Raw genomic sequence first — 17,304 nt, 5'->3', positions numbered from 1 at the left:
CATGATCTGCCTCTGAGGACAAGCAGCTCCTTCAGGTATTTGCTGACTGCCACCGAGGGAGGTGGAAGAGAGAGGAAGGTGCAGGGAAGAGAAACATGACCAAAAGAGAATGGAAAGAAAAATGCTGTAACCTCTGAGCATCCTCTGCATTCCTCTGCACTCCCCACGAGCTCAGCTGTAAATCCCAGTGGCTGCAGCAGGTGCTGTGCTTGCTGCAGCCTTGAGGGCCCCACTGTCAAATTCCGCATTACCCTCCTGCCTCAGTCACCCTGGCATTGCTGCTGGACAAAGATCTTAAGCACAGATGCTGAGGAGGAAAATACATTTACCCATCCTTGTAAGGGGTCAGGGATTTGAATTCTAGAAAAGAAATATATCAGATTGCATTTGAATCAGGTGTTTTGTCCTAGATTACGCCTCTGCACATGGGTATGTATGTGTGTGTGAGTAAACACATCTTGTGGTATAAACTCCAAACTTCAGCTTCCCATCCTGCCGTGAGACGACGCACACACAATTCCAGACAGGTATGCACTGGGCACTTACCTTCGTAGTTTGCCTGGAAGCCTTGAGCACTGACTGCGTAGTCACTCACAAGCCACAAGGACAGCACGACCCCCGTGCTCACAATAGGAGCAGGCAGCTGGAAACCTGTTAACCTGGAAGAAATCAAAAGGAAGGTTACGCTCACCAGCACTGCCCTTCACCTGCCCTCAAAGCAACAAGCAACTGGCCAACACAGCACAGCCTGAAAGGGCTGCGAGATCCCCAGAGCCAGGAAGAGAATGGGGAACAGATCCTTTGGAAGGGATGTGCAAAGGTTGAGTCAATTACAGAGCTGTCCAACAAACACTGGGAAAACCCATCCTGCATTGTTCCCCCTCCTGGCCTTCCAGAGTAACTACTCGTGTACTTCCAGCATAACGCTGCAGAAATGCCACTTCTTAAGTCTGTGTGTCTCTGCTCCCCTCCTTGCAGACTCAGAGCTAAATGGCAACAGTTAATTTTATTACAAAAATTTCTTTTGTAATGTTTTATTTGTAATGCCTTATTAGATGGCAGACACCAAATCCCTCTTACTATATTGACACAGCACAAGAACGAATGTACAATTCTTACAAACAATCACAGTTTTATAACTTATAATCCATTTCCCCACACTTGGCTAAGGTGATTTACATAATAGATTTACATAAGGTATAAACGTGCGACTGTAAGAGAAAATCTAATCCTTCTTACACACACAGACGCTCATCCCACAGCTTTTATACAGCAGCTAGATCTTTTCTCCTTTTCCGTGAGAAAGATGCTTGCAACATGGACAACTGATGCCTTAGGAAGTACACCTCCAAACTTACATTCCATTCACCTCCTGTATTACAGCTCCATTGACCAACCCTTAGTACTGGGGCCAGCACAGCCAGTCCCAGCCCAGCAGATTCTCCTTCAAGCTGCCACCAGCCAACTTACAGAGACAGTAAGTGAACCCCATCACTGTTCTCACTCCACCCCCAACTCAGTGAACTCCAATATTTATGTCAAACAGATTGAACTGACTAATGAAAGCTGACATGCTCTGCCTTTGGAACCTTATTAAAGCAAAAAATTTTCAGTTGCTGGCAAAATTGATGCAGTTGCCAATGATGGCAGATGATTTGATGTCAGCAAAGAAGTACTTCCCAGCTCCCAGCATAAAACCCATTGTCTGTGCAAGTTGAAAGAACAACTGCTGTTGTTTATTACAGATTTGAGGCTTCCAATTTTTTCTGAGGATTCAGTTTTGCCGTGTACAGAATTAAAGAAGAGTGCCACAGTTTTACTCTGCAGATCAGCTGAAATGTCTTATTGAGACCCTGACGTTCCCAAAAAATTCCAAGAAACACAAAGATCAGTTTTAGTAAAAACACAGAACAGAAAATATAACCTGTTGGTTTTTCTTCCCAGCTAACCACCACACACCGCTTCGTCGTTACCCAGGAATCAGTTACCAGAGGTCTGTGCTTTTTATTTCGAGCAGATCTGTCCTCTCTGAGTGAAGGTTTTTGCATCACGGATTCTGCTCACAACATGCACCAAGACAACTCCACTCTGCAGATGTTGATTTTAATTCAGGGTAACATTTACATGTCTGCTTACCTGTAAGCAAGTGCACATGTCCCAGAGGAGACGATGGGAATTAAGTACCACCTGAAACAAAATCGCCCTTAAGCAGATATTCATGCTTTGTATTTACAGGGTGCTGAAAGGGAAGAATGGTCTGTGCACAAGGGCATGACACTCCAGCAGAAATTTGGCCTCAGTCTTTCTACAGATTCCACACTGACTGAAGACATGTTTCCATGGGCACCCTGGGCTTCCAGAAACTCTGAAGATGAACAGCGCAACCCAACCACCTGTCCATGTCCTGAGCTTCCTGCATTCCTTTGTACCAGGTACCCCTGGAAGAGCAGCAGGAAGCAGTTCAGTGGGCAACCAATGCCATCCTGCCCCTCACACAAGAGATGAGAAATGTCCCCATGAAGCTACACTTAGGAAGAAGCAGGAAACTCTGCCTCCGTGAAGTATCTATGCAGCAACTCCTATCCTTCCTACAGCTAATTTTCATACCTTCTACACTGACAGCCCACATGAGAAATGCAATGAAATTCCACACGCGCTCCACTAGAAGCAGCTGCAGTCAACAGAGAAGCTACGACTTTCCTCTTTACCCCTCGACTAACATACACCTCCTGCCTAAAACTGCAGCCCAGGCAAATTCAAGGCATGGGCATCAACGTGTCTGCAGACAATATGAAATCATTCCCAAATGGCCTCACACATGAAACAGTCATTCTGACATCACTGTTATTTAGCGTAGCAATAAAAAAGATGTGTACAATAACAAGAGAGAGAAAAGCAGCAAACACTGTTCCTCATTTTCATTAAGGGCTGTAACAAGAAGTTGAGGGCAGTAATAACAGCACAAATTATCTCCCATTCCTTCTGTACCTCTGGCCAAATGGATTATTGAGTGATTATCCCCTTAAGTTGCTTGGGGCCAACACTGATTGTGTGAGATTTTCAGTGTGTTTTCCATTGGCTTCATTCTGCTCCTATTGTGGGGAATCAAACTAAAGCAGTGCCAGAAGCACCACTTGCTAAGCTCGCCCTTGCACCACCACACAATAGATTGCTGCACCAAACTCCTCTGCACGTGTGCACACCTCCACCTGTTGCATATTATCCTGCTCCACTGTATCAAGTACAGCAGTACCACAGAGCGTGACGCAAGCTCCCATTTTGGAATGCAGGTGCCATAATTAAAACAGAGCGCATTATTTTTCTGGTAGGATGCCCACCATCAGCTCAGACTGCAATCAAAATAGTTATTGCAGCTGGCAATCTAGCAGCCTTCAAAGCATAAATGCTGGAGAAGTGTCTCAGAACATCTAATGAAAATGCATCGGATTGCATCGTTTAAACCAGCATTAAATTACACTACACCATACTCCAGTGATTTTTTCCTGTATGTAATTTAAAGGCACCCATTAAAGAAATTTCCCATCAAATGAACCACTCTCTTCATCATATACAGTCAAAACAAGGTAAGGGCTGGTCTGACCCCCCCTTGCTATCCCAGGACAATTTTCAAGTGAAGTTGGGTGTAAGGGACTGCCTTAAGGAAGCACCCCAGAGCACAAGGTGCTTTTTGGAAAACCAAGCCTGGAATTGGAGCGAGTCCTCCAGCACCGAGCTCCCACTCACCAGGCACTGACAGAGGTAGGCAATGGACAGGTGCATTCACCATGTACGAGGCTGATCCATCACCAACTGGTGCCAAGAGGAAAAGCCCAATAGTTTCCCATTGACTTGGAATTGAATTTCGTGTCTTTAGCATTTAGTTAGACAGTTGGCTGATGTGAACACAGAAGTACGAGGGAACTCACTAGTTTCAAGGAGACTACCTGTATGCTCAGTCTTTCCTCTAAAAATAGGTGTAGGATGAACAATCTTTCACTAACAATTTTAACTTTCTCAATTTTGATGGAAAGAATGTGCAAGCATTCTGCTGCCAGAAGAGCACCTTCAGAAATGTGTGCATGTCTGAAAATTTAAGTCTTAGGAAAACAAGAAACAGAGCCTCATTTAAAGCCAGTGGTGACTAACAAATATCCTCCTCAGGGCCGCTTCATGGACTGCTTCACAGACTATGTCAAGAAGAATAAAAGAACAGATGCCAGAGATCAGGGAATTTATCCACAGCAACCCACCCCACTGCAGACATCACAACTAGATGTTTTATTTCAAAACAGCTGTGGTGGGTGCAGGGTGAAGTAGTCAATGGAAAGAGACGGAGAACATCTTGGTGTTCCTATAATACCCAAGTTCTACAAACTGTAGAATGATTTATGCCTGGAACCGAGTCACTTTTCTTTTGGAGTCAAGCTCAACCAGATCCAATCCATTGCTGTATTTTTCTTCCTGAGACAGCAAGAAGCGCATCCCTTGAGCTCCCTCCCGCTGACATATGCTACGCCCAGGTTTTTCAGGAAGTTTACCTACCCTTTGCAAACAGCCCTCAATCTAACTTTATACAATCAAGCCCCATGTGCCAGCATGACTTAAGAAGCAACTGCATTTTCCCTTCTCCAAGCCAAGGATAATTCATCAAGCCACAAGAGTCCTTTGCTTACCTCTGACACTGACAAAGGCTTCATTAACTAACACGGTCTCTAGGGACAGTCACAGGGCTCATAAATTCCAGCCTGGATGGATTTCTCTGCTCATTTAAAATGAGTTTTGGGTGAATTCCCACTAGAAAAGTGTTATTTATAGGGCCTAAAGCCTGCACAGCCATCTCAAATATATAGGGCCTTCGTGGCTCTCAAGCTGTGAACAGAAACTAAGCATCAAATTTCAATAAATGTCATTTTTCCACTGTATGGAAAAAAAGTAGAAAATTCCCAAGTTCACAGTTTTCCTATCACATCCCTTCCACGCACATTTTGCCTTTACTTCCTCAGATAACGGAGAAACAAGCAAACTTTGGCAGCCATATCTCTGGTCTTGTTATTACAAACTCAGAAGAAAAACACAAATTATCAGAAAGGTTCATCAAATTTCAGTAACCTCTCGGCAAATCAGAGCTGATATTCTGAGTAAACAGCGACAAGATTGGCCATAAACCAAGTAAGGCTCAGCAGTGTCAACTCAAAAGTTGGCAGATTTGGGTTATTTATGACTTCCTTCAGAAAAAAGTCATTAGAGGTGTGAAATCCTGTAAATGGGAAAAATAAGTTCTCAGAACCCCATGCAAATCGCTGGGGGACTCACTGCTGCATGTGATGCAACTGGTGAAAAACAAGTATGAGCATACTGGGCCTGCTGGAAGTATCCCAATATTCACACCAGTAGTTTTTCAGCTGCATGCTGTGGGGAAAAAAAAAAAAAAAGTGCCTTAAAGAATAAGGACTTCAAACAGATACAGATGCTCAAAACAGCTTTAAGTGTGGGAAAGGGGGAATGAATATAAAAATTCTCAGGCTGCTTTCTGACCCTGAACCTGTTCCCCTGGAGAACAGCTGCGGAGATCACAGCAGTGCAAGGCACAGTCCCAAGCCATGCTCTCAGTGAAGCCAGCCACAGTGTAGGCAATCCTGCTGACCCCAGGTTCCTTCTGAGCTCCAGCCCTCACATTCAGCAGCAGTCCAAGCCAGGAGATTCAGTAAAGAGGCTCTGGGTTACACTGCAACAACTGCAGACACCACTAAAAGAACAACACTGTAACTGGAGTGTAATTAATGAAGCGAGTGGGTGCTTTGCTTCATTTTCATTTCTTGTCCATCCAACACAAAAGGTCTTTGCCCAAGCATCTGTGAGTGTGGCTGTTCTCTTTCTGGAGCAGCAAAATGTCACTTTGAAAAGAATTTGACGATCAGTTCCACCTAGCCAAGAAGATGCAATAGTAAATTATGTTTCTAGCCAAAAGAACATACACTCCGCAATCAATAACGTCAAGAGAATATTCTTTCCTTTTGGGCATTGGTACAAATACATTTTAAAAAGAGAAAATCATTTTCAACCCCAGGCAGTTATTTTATTTCCCAAAAAGATCCCCATCAACGATTCAAAAAGGCTCCTGCAGGACCAACAGAGCAAAGCAACCCAGAACAAATGCTTGTGTACAGCACAGGTCTGAGCAAGGAGGACATCACCTGCCCTTATGGGTTTTCTCGGTGAATATTTGCTGGTGTGGGAGTCGCTCTGCTCTCAGGTGGGTCCTCCTTCCACCAGTAGCTGTGTCTGGGTACGTGGCACACCGAGCACACCATGAGCATCCCCCCGATGGGGCAGCACGCTGCTGCTGAGGCCCCAGGAACACAGCAACTTGAAGAGCTTCATGTTTTTCCACAGTGAACACAGGGTTTCTTTCCAAGCAGTACTCAAGTATCATTTCTAAATTTAACAGAGACTGAGGGATTGTTATCATAAATCCTCAAGAGGCAGAGGCAGGCTTTTCCTGCTAAGTGCCAGCAGCTAACAAGGCCAAGGCATTCTCAGGGAACGTTAAGTTTCCCAGGCGCAGGAGCTGAACATATCTCAAGGCTGAAAGCCTGCTGGTTTAGCCACGTGAATAATCCCAGAACACGCTGGGCATCCAGGAGGGTGAGCGTATGGAGGCATAATCAAGCAAAAACTTTAATTATGGCTTTGTTAGCATCGGTACTTACCACCCATGCAGCCCTGTTCCTCCTGCTCTCTCCCTTTGAATCTCAAGAAGCCAAAGCCACACAGCTGTGAAGAGCCGAAGCTGACATGCAGAGTGACTCCAGGTCTCAGCTGCCAACCCGGCGCATCCCTCCAGCTCCTGACGCATACACAAGCAGGGTTCAAACTCTGCTTCAGACATCGGTCTTCAGAGAGAATCTTCACTTCTCCCAAGTGAATATTAAACGGCAGCTTCAGGCAGGCACTGTTCTGCCCAGGTGACCCCAGGACAGCAGCTCAGCAGCGAGCTCTGATCCTCCCGGGGATGGCCACAAACTGCGGCCTCACTACTGACCAGAGAACAGCTACACCTCCTTAAAATTTAATCCGTAATTGTACACAGTAATGAAATTTAACCGCAGTAGGAAAGAAGGAAACAGTAGAAATTTGCTTTCTATGAACCCAAGTTAAAGGGAAGCATCCAAATTGCACAAATAAGCGATAAAAGCTGGCCTTCATAACCAATGTAGTGAAAACAAACAAAAGAGGTTAATAAGAAATCTGATCTTCAGATGTGCTGTGTGATGAAAACAGCCTGAAACGAAAAAAGGTTTCTGATGATGAAGATTTATCTAAAAAGACTACAGGATCGATTCACATCATACCTAGTTCTCTGCTCACTTGCACCTTCTGTGAATGCTGAGTATCAAGCAGAGATGAGATGAGCAATGCAGGTAAGTGCTGGCGTTTAGCAGGAGATCCCAGCTGCAGTAACGCTCGATGTGCTGGAGGCGAAGAGCCTCGGTCCCGGCAGCATCACAGCTTTCACTTTGCATCAGCCACTTCTGTTTCCACACTCCTCCTCTGCTACAAACACATGGACTGCGAAAAACTCCAGCGCGAGGCTGTCATGCCGCACACTTGCACAGCTTAAGGTCCCAATTCCAATGACAAAAAAAATCTATGTAAGAAATGCTAAGACAACAGCATTTCACACTTCAGTTTCCACGTGAATTGGTGACAACAGCTACCAAACAGTTCCAATGGAAATATTTCTCTCCCTCCCAAACCCTTAATTTCACCACAGCAGCACTAACCAGCTCCAGGACTGTGTATTATAAAGTAACTGAAGATGTCAGGCCAATTACTGCACCTTTGGACAGCAGAAGCCTTTATGTTTTCTCAACGGTTATGAGTTTGCAAAGAGACAATTACACTCTCTAAGAAAAAGGACCAGACGTCAGCAGTCTTGTAGCACACCAAAACACAATCCCAAGGAGTGTGAAGGGAGTCGGGCCACCCTCTGCTGCCCAACGGGAGCGTAATGAATTAGAGTCAATGGGCACTGCAGATTTGTCAATTTTCTATTTGAGTCTGCAAGTAATAGCACTCCACAATTTCATTGTATCTTCAATGATCTAGTAAGATTGTATCATCTCCTGTAGTCTTTCATTAATTTTGATAAAAGAGAAATACACATTGACTGGAGAGATGCTTTGCCTGAGAAGCTCTCAAGGTCAGACATTAGAAGTGAAATAAAATAATTCCTTGACCCAGAGACTCGCTGCATCCAAAAAAGCCTCCCTTCAGGAGGAAGGCACTGGAAGGCACAGCTGTATGGTTTGTTTTGTACTTTGAGTCTTTCCTCACCCCAGCAAAGCGGCCCTCCGAGGGGGCTTTTAAGCATTCCACAACTGCAACTTCCACAAACAAAGCTGTGCCATTTTACAGATGGAAATAACCAATAACCAATAGCTGATGGCACACTGTGCTGCCTAAGGCAGCTCACTGAGCCTCCCCGTGCTGCTGTCTGCCCTCCCCTACAATACACGAGGCCTCAAAGCACTGATGAGGAGATGAGAAGCACCAGGCAAGGTTTGTGGGTGGGTTCAATTTCCCTCCCTGCAGTGCTGAAGGCAAACTCCTCATCTCCCTTGCTCTGACCCCAGAAGCTTGCCCACTGCCTCTGTAAATTGCCACTCCTGCTAAAAGAATTAAAACTCCATGTCTAAATCAATGCCTTGTATGGACTGCAAACGTCCGTGACCATATCGTTTCGAACACCATGTACATAAAAAGATGATGAACTTTCCCTGTATAGGACACTCAGTAGCAAAACAGCAGCACCTATTGTAGTTATTACTAAGCACCTTTGATAAGGAAAAGGAGCGATCCCAGGAGAGCCATTACAGCTCTCACCTCGCTGATGTGTTTTACTTGGAGCACTAGTTTTGGGCACTGTAGGATCTACAGTGATCATGAGTAAGATCACACTTAGACCTCACAATGCTCTGCTTCTGTCGTCTAAATGCTATTAAAACCCAGCCTGGAGTTCTTGTGCTCAAGAAATGTTTAGATGCTGCACTAAGGGACATGCTCTAGTGGGGAAATATTGGTGGTAGGCGGAGTCTTAACTAAATCTATTAGATGTTACCTAATTATAGAAAACCCTTCTACACTCAGATTACCTTAATATGAAGCGAGAGTCATTGTCAAGGTTTTCTAGTAGAATTTTAACCCATATACATGGTTAATCAGCAGTTTAGTGGGAAAACAAACCAATCGTGGTTCGGATAACAATGATGCTTTAAGGCTCAGCCACAGAAAGCCCCTGCACTGAACACGCAGCAGGGAACAGCCACGTGTGGAGAAAATTCCAGTCCAAAAATCCTCCTGCCCCGATTCCACTGTCAGCTTTTATCACCCATCACAATAAATGCTGCCCTAATAAATGCAGAAAACACGCACAGCCCTAAATGCTGTTGCATTAACCCCATTAGCTCTCCAAAACTTTCAGATTTCATTCCACCAATTATCTCACAACGTTCAAACGTTCAGTGCTTCCCCAGAGCAATGCGACGGGCCCCCAGTGAAAGGCCCCACAGCATCAGGAGAACACGGAGCACGGGGTGCACTACGAGAACCTAAGTGCTCCGAGTTCGCTCTCCCCAGGGAGTTAATAGGAAGTGACAAAAAGAGTCTGCTGAAGGGAAGAGGGAGATGGGATCCTGGAGCTGACTAAGGATGACAGAAGGATTCAGCTGCCCCTCTTTATTCCACTTCTCTTTGCCCTTAGTAAAGAACCGCACTCCCCTCGTGGACATGAGCTAACGACAAAGGACGATGGCACGGGACCAAAGGTGACTCAACACGAAACCCTAACGCCCGGTTTTGTGCTGCTGGAAAAGCAAATGCTGCATCTCCAGGAATTCGTTTGCTGCCCTGAGCTCCAGCAAACCCCACGCCAGTGCGGGCAGCACCTGGAGCCACAGTGCTGTACATGGGCACTTGGCACGTGGTGGGGAATGTGCTCGCACTACTCCCTTTGTCTCCTCCTCCCTTCTCATTGTATTTAAGATCAAAAGCTTTGTCCTCCTGATTGTTAATTAAGTACAGCTCACCCAGTCCGATTTTTCTAAGAGTAGTGAAGAGATTATCAATGAGAAACAGGTATTTGTTGGATCTGCAAATAGGTCACGCTGGTGGATAATCCGCCTCTTATCAGTGCTATCTGACAATTTTAAGATCAAACAAAATATTTTATCTTTCAGTCAATTAGATATGGCCAAGGAGATGTTATTTTAACTGCATATTGATGACAATCCTCCTCTCAAGAACCCATTGTACGTTCTATCCCCTTGCCTTTCCTGAGCAATTTTTAAGAGTTTTTGGAAGGAAGAGCACAAGTGTGATTTTCTCCAGTGGTCAATCCTGTTCTGAGTGTAAATTCCATAGCTTCCATCAGAAAAGCAGGACTGTGCATGTGAAACCACTGACTTACCAAATACACTGTAAACATACATTCCCATTACCTTAATTACTTGAAGTTTCAGGCCCGCGCTAAATTAGCAACTAATTTAAGATTCTTACATAAAGACCACCCTAGAAATTATCAGCATCAGATGAAAACGTTTGAAGATGGCACGTGGCTTTCCTTGGCTACATTTTTCTTTCTTGTCAGCTACTGTCTGGTTATGTCACGTAACCACAGTCAGATATGAAAAGGTGCAAAGCGGCTCCCAAATCCCACAGCAATCTTAGATCCAAAAATAACTCCAAATATTCAAATTTCAGTCAGGTCTCTGCTGAGCTGCTAAGCCCAGCGCGGTGGGAAAGCAATCAGGAAAGGAACCTGATTGGAGCATCCCCTGCACAATGACAATCAGCGAAGCACAATGGGAATTTGCACAAAGTATTCTCGAGCAACTGCAGTTTTCAGATCCGACCTCGCGTGGCAGTTCAGGGACTCGAAGGATGGGCGTTTGGGACAGCTTGGTCTGGTGAGTGTGTGCAGCTCAGGAGAAGGAAAGCCATGCACGGCCCCGAAGAGAAGTTAGAAATCTCATCTAACAGTTGAGAACACAGCTCTCCTATGCAAGCCAAGAAGAGAAGAATCTGCAGCCGTCCCTGTTCTCTGGATGCAAAGAAGATTCTGCTACAGCAGCCCCTGCTCGTGGCGCTTTCAATGTTGAAAGCCAATGCATGGTGTGGGGAAAATGCAGAATCATCTAAGAGGCTGAAGAAGCAAGGGCTCTGAAGCAAGCTCTGATTTTATCAAACACGGCGAAGTCATAGCGAGAGATGGCAAGATCCCCGCACGTCTAAATTAAGACACTGAAACACATTTAATATTCACATACTCATCACAAACACGCAGTGCAAATTCCCTAATATACAGTAAAGCAGTTTATTAGCAAATGTCTCATTGGATTAAGTCTGCTCTTATTCTATTAGGGAACTTTCACACCACATTAAGTTGCAAGACAAGAGGGTGTTTGCCATCACAGGATGAATGCAGTTATTAACCCTTCCTTAGGAAGGCACAGGCAGAAGGCACAGGCATGACACTGAGACATCAGGCTAGGGGGACTCTTAGCAATATATGCCTTATATGGAAACCAGGGTTTTGAGAAAATTTTAGCATCTTCCATCCCTCAGCACATCAACACGTAAGCCACTCATTTATACCAAGATCATTCAGTCCTCCCAGTCAAGACCTACTGAAACAAATCAGCAATGCTCAACAATACAAGCTTGAGTGGGAGAAGCGGGGAGGCATGGTTCCTGTCTTTGTTAACTGTTTTGTTGATAGGCCTTGAACAACAGCGAACAAAGCAGTTACCTTCTCTATAGAAACAGCTTTTCTTTCCCTTTTGTATGCTTGCTTACAGCTTATTATGGCTCACCTCCTGGTAGCACCAGCTTTGATGAATGACATGTGGTCATCCATCTTCAGGTGCTGCACTTCAATGATGAATAGAGTACATTTGGAAAGCAGTCCAAGAAAAAAAAAAAAAACAAAATTGATAGCCAAAGGGGGGGAAAAAATGAAGAAAGAAGAAAAAAGTCCAATGCTGGGCAACAGCATCAGAGCTTAATGAAGTAAGATGGATGTATGAAAAAATATGAGCCGAACAAAGAGATTAGACAGCAAACAGCACAGAGGAGCAAGTTCAAGTTTTGCAATCACTAGTCTAGAGATGTCCAGGAGAAGAACACAAGCATCCATCACGTATGAGTCCATGTCTCATTTACTTCTGTAAGTCCTCTGTAAGTGCTTTCAGTTCTCCAGAAAACTTCCACAATACCATTTTCTGTTTATTTTACTTTCCTCCGTGGCACACCACCACCTGAATGTATCATCTACTCATTACAGATTAAACACTCTCACGTTGCTTTGTGCTCCTGGTTTCATCCTGCAACCTGCATATGCTTTAAGTTGTGCTAAACATTCGTCAGTGATACAGAGGAAAGACAGGATTCGTCTCCTGCACCTTCCCCAAAAATGCAAGACCCAAGTTACAAGGGCAGCAGCCAAGCTGCACCTCTGAGTTTTGTGGTACCAATGGACTGTATTACAACGCCCTTGCTGGTACTTCTGTGTGTAACCATATCATTCTTAAGAGTAGCTCAAAGGAATAGCCGGACACTATTATTCTACAGTGTCCTACTGGTTTACTCTACCATGACCCTACTTCTGAATTCATTTCATTCATGGATTCTGCTTCTTCAGCAGAACCACCCACTGACATGCAGAGGGCAAAAGGAAACAGCCAGTGCTGCTGATGAGCAGAGCCATTCGCTGGAGGCTTCTCAGGGCAAGAGATGCACGTAAAGTTTCATCAGCAGAATTATACAGTAGATGCAGGCATCCTTTACATAATATCTGAAGCAAAGCACTACCTTACCTTCAGCTTAAGTGATGAGGTCCCATAATTAGGATGATTCTCAAGAACAGTTGCAAGATGAGGATCAGACTTATTTACATAACTGAAATAATCTACATAAAGAGCTGATTTTCACCAGTGTTTCTAACTCAGATTTTACAGCAGTGTTGGAGAAGATACTGAGGTCAAAGGACCCATACTAAAATAGTTTGAAGTAAAACTTCCAGAACTGTCCATGTCCAGCATCCTAACTGGGGATTCTAACACTGGATGCTGCCATTGTTCCTTTTCTGAGCACATTACTATCAGATATCAGCAGCAATTAAACACCACATCAGACAACAACAGTCATGTCACACGCCACCAAGGAGATTTTGTCTATGTCTCTCATCTAGGAGTCATTACTCCTCCAAAAGCAGAAAACTGGCATACCGTTTAACAGCTGCTATACAGTAATGCATTATTTTCCATAATCAGCCTCTCATTAACTTTTTATTAATTTCAGGATGGTACTCTGAAGTCTTAGAAATCAAACTCCACGGAGAGTCTTCACACTAAACTATCTTACTTGATAACTCCTCACCCCTAAAGATCCATCAGTTTAGTCAGAAGTGAGAGAACACCATCCCAGTCCAGCTGATGGGCCAGCCACAACGTTGGGAATTACCCAAATTACTCGCACAGCATTTGGCAGAGATATAAACTGAAACCCATTATCCATCCACCCACTCAGAGAATCTCCTTTGGATTGAAGGAAGCTCCTCTGCACATTAGCCTTGCTTCTCTCTTGCTCCATTTTCTAATTAACTTCTCTGGATATCTAGAATGACTTTTGATAAATCATTACTGTCAGGCATTCAGAGAAACATATCAAACTTTATCAGAGATAAGAAAGCAAAAGAGCTGTAAGAACTGCTCATGAAGAACCCCAGTTTATTGCAGCACATAGCTGCAACCTGGATGCATTAATCCTACTGGCAGAAATAGGAACATGTTTATAAACATCTCTGTTATAGACAATATACCTTGTTCTCAGGTTCCCCTGCTGAGGCAGTCCATCGTAGATAGATAATACATCGAAATCTTCCTCTAACGCGAAGGACTGGAAAACAAGCTGTATCCTGTTCTGCTCCTCAGCAGTAATTGTCCACGTGCAGTTTGCATAATTTGGATATCCATATGGAAAGCCTGGACTCTGTATTGTCCCATTTGGGCCGTGCAAAATGTGACTGCAGTTCTGGGCTGGTGAAAGAGAAGACAAAAGTACATGTCAAATGGTGCAGAATACAAATTCAACATCATCTCCACCAAAACGGATCATATAGGACTCTTTCCACTGAATTTGTTCTTCCCCAGGAATTCTTGGTCCTGGTGAACACATAAAGGTAGAATCTACAGGTGCATTGTTCGTCCTCCCTGCATGAACTCAGACTCCAGACACAATCTCCTGTATTTAAAGCTGTGCCTAATCCTTACATCCCCCAGCCTGCTGGGGTTGCCACGACTCAGTGGTGAGTGCACTCTGCTAGGTGCAGACCTAGCACTTGGATTTGTTGAACCTCAGGAGTTCACCTGGGCCCACTGCTCAGCCTGTTAGGTCTCTCTGGATGGCATCCCGCCCCTCGGGAGCACTGACTGCACCACACAGCTTGGGGTCATCCACAACCTGCTGAAGGCACAGGTTAAACACAAGGCAAACATCTGCCGGGCCATATTCCTAAGGCACTGCCCTGATTCCACCGCTGCACTGCTCAGGCAGAAGCTCCATCCCACATCCACCAGGTGAATACTTAAAGCCTCCCTCCATCAATTTTTCCTTCCCCAAAGCACTACCTGTGAGCACTCCATCCCAAAGATAAAGATCAACTGCCATGATGCACAATTTCTGGATATATGAGAGTTTTTTTCCTCTCTTTCTTTCTCTCTCTCGAGGGAAACTAGTACATAAATACGTGTTGGGGACAGCCTAAATGACAAATTCTCCTTAGTGCTTTCCTCTCTTCATTGCTACTTTACCGGAATGTCTTTTGAGGCACAAAGACAAATTCACTCATACAAACTTGGATACGTCTTTGCAGCTCTAATGGAATAACCCCCACTCACCCACACCAAAATGAAACTGCGGATGGTTTGCAAGGGAACTGCTGTGAAACCAAAAGCAAAGTTTCACCTTCATCCTCCGGCCAGCAAGCAGACCTGCTGGTGAGCGCTGCCTACACGTGGGCTGGCTCTAATCATGGACCCTGCCTTGTTTACCCTGCTTATGCATCACCATGCCTGTCGAGTTGAACTGAATGAGACTAGAAATTGCCTCTTTGATTTCTCATTGCTTTTTTAAAAGGCAGTGATGGCATTTGCACTTCTGAGTGCCAACCAGCTACAGGTAAAGAACTGCAGAGTAAGGCTCATTAAAGCCAATTACAATTAAATTGACCTACTTTGGTGCAAAAAATGCTTAGTGAAACTTGCCTCTGCAGGATGAAGCTCACACCTTTGTGAAACTAAAATGGTTAATCATATTTACTACCCGGGGACTCTTTTTGTATCATGTTTATTACATCAGCGAGAGTTATGACAGCCCTATAATCCACGGGGGACTGAAGCTAAGCTAGGCACATAACTCATTAACAAGGCCAGACTCCAGTACTTTGCATTTCTGCAGCACCTGGCATCTGCCTCTCTCAGTGCAGTTTGTCAATACAAATGAATACAAGAATGAAACCTTCCTCCCTCCTCCACCTCAGCTCCATTTCATTGCAGGATGCATGAGCCGGGTGCCAGCAGCCAGCACAGGACTGGGAACAGCACAGAGGGGTAAAATTCAGCCCGGTTTGGTTTAGTTACTCTGAGACTGCCAAAGGCCCATCACTTCCAGCTCTCTAGAATTCAGTCACAGCCTCTTTTCTCCACCCAGACTGGCACACAGTAGGCAACGTGGCAACTGAATCTCCATCTACTGCACATTTTTTATTTTAATAGTAAGTAAATATCATCAGAACAATATAAGGAAAATGGGAAATTAAAGAGGCTGTATCTCTCCTTTTCCTGATGGCATTAAAGCCACCGGCGCTGCATGAAGTTGAGAAAGTAAAATCAAGGTCAGAGATGCTGCGTTCCAAACATTTCCAAGGTCATATGAAAGATAACAAGATTTAAGATCGATATAAATTTATGCTATCCTCACATAATTAGTGATTAAAGAAAAGGGCCTCTTAAACCTCGCTGAATACAAACAAATACATAATAGAAAATTAGGACAGAGCTCTATGACATATCAAATCAATCTACGTAAATAATTGCGCATTCATGATTCTGACCAAGATACGCTATGCACATAGCTAACAAAATTGCTCATTGCAAACAAAAATTAGTTTTCCAAAAGCTGGCAATCTGAAAAGCAATATATGCTTCATCAACTGTAATAGTAGGGAGCTTCGTTCGTATTGGACACTGATGGAAAAGTCAGCAGGCACGGGAAAGAGATCCAGGAAGCCCAAGAGAATTTATGCATGCGCTGTAATTTGTTTTCAGGTATGAGTTAGCTCAGCTCAGGCTTGACTGACAAAACCTTATCTGAAGTCTGAAGTACATGACAAGGAAACACACCATTTCTCCTCTGAATACTTGCAGAAACAATTCCCTTCATCCCTTTGGCCCAGGAGCATGAACAGAGAAGTTTAAAAGGACAATGTCAGTCGGTGCTCTGCGGTTTAGATCAATTCACCTTTGGCAGAGGACACTTCCCTCACTGTCCCACCAGAGCCGTCCCTCGCTCAGCCCACAGCTGTAGCCTGGGATCCCCCTGCCCCCCACCCCACTGGTGCCCTTCCAGAACTATCCCACATCCCCCTCTCCCTCTGCCACTCTTCAGCCAAAAGCCACAACGAGAATGAGAAAGGCAAACACGCACAGCTAACGGATCAGCTCCGGCACCGCGGCGTAAATATTTGTATAGCTATCCCCCTGCTAATACTATTACTCACAGACTCCCACTTTCTGAAGGTAAAACACCAACACGAAACTCATCGGTGGAGATGCGTCTGTGGGCAGCTGTCCTATTTTGTGATGGAGATGAGCAGTCTGAGAACAGAGCTAATTCCAGCTCGCGCTCTGCCAACACAGCCTGCCATTTTCAATTCTGGAAAGTGGTTTATTATGAGGGTGTATCTTTTTAATGACTGCATCAATGTAATTTTATTGCGGTAGCACTCAATTTCCAGACAAGGACAAAGGCGCTATCATACTTGGCACTGCTCAGTGGACGCAGCCTTTCAACCAAAGAGAGCTCAACCTATGGAAGAGGAAAACATCACCACCCAAAAAGACGCATTAGTGGAGGGCCTGGGGTCTTGCAGAAAACCATCTCTTCCCAGCAGCACAGCCACCACTTCCCCAAAGTGGTTAGGACAGAGCCTTAAGCAGCTTCACCCGGCTCAGCTCACAGCACTTG

At 44.7% G+C, this 17,304-nt stretch overlaps 1 protein-coding gene across 7 annotated transcripts in view; it reads right to left on the bottom strand.

The window, feature by feature from the left end:
- The window catches only part of CSMD2 (CUB and Sushi multiple domains 2), a 276,129-nt gene that overhangs the window by 211,380 nt on the left and 47,445 nt on the right, over nucleotides 1–17,304 (bottom strand). For all 7 annotated transcript variants that reach the window (XR_002432467.1, XR_002432468.1, XR_002432469.1 and 4 more), the window contains exons 3-4: nucleotides 13,880–14,096; nucleotides 547–659 (exon numbers count right to left, since the gene is read on the bottom strand). Coding sequence is in view for 3 of the 7 variants with exons in the window: in XM_021375375.1 (XP_021231050.1) it covers nucleotides 547–659; nucleotides 13,880–14,096 (330 nt within the window). In the remaining 4 variants the exon portion in view is untranslated. The remainder of the gene's footprint in view (nucleotides 1–546; nucleotides 660–13,879; nucleotides 14,097–17,304) is intronic.

This window comes from Numida meleagris, chromosome 22 (assembly GCF_002078875.1).
Source record: "Numida meleagris isolate 19003 breed g44 Domestic line chromosome 22, NumMel1.0, whole genome shotgun sequence".
NCBI classification, from domain to species: domain Eukaryota; kingdom Metazoa; phylum Chordata; class Aves; order Galliformes; family Numididae; genus Numida; species Numida meleagris.
The sequence above is the reverse complement of the archived record's forward strand: the minus strand, read 5'-3'. Positions and strand labels throughout refer to the sequence as shown.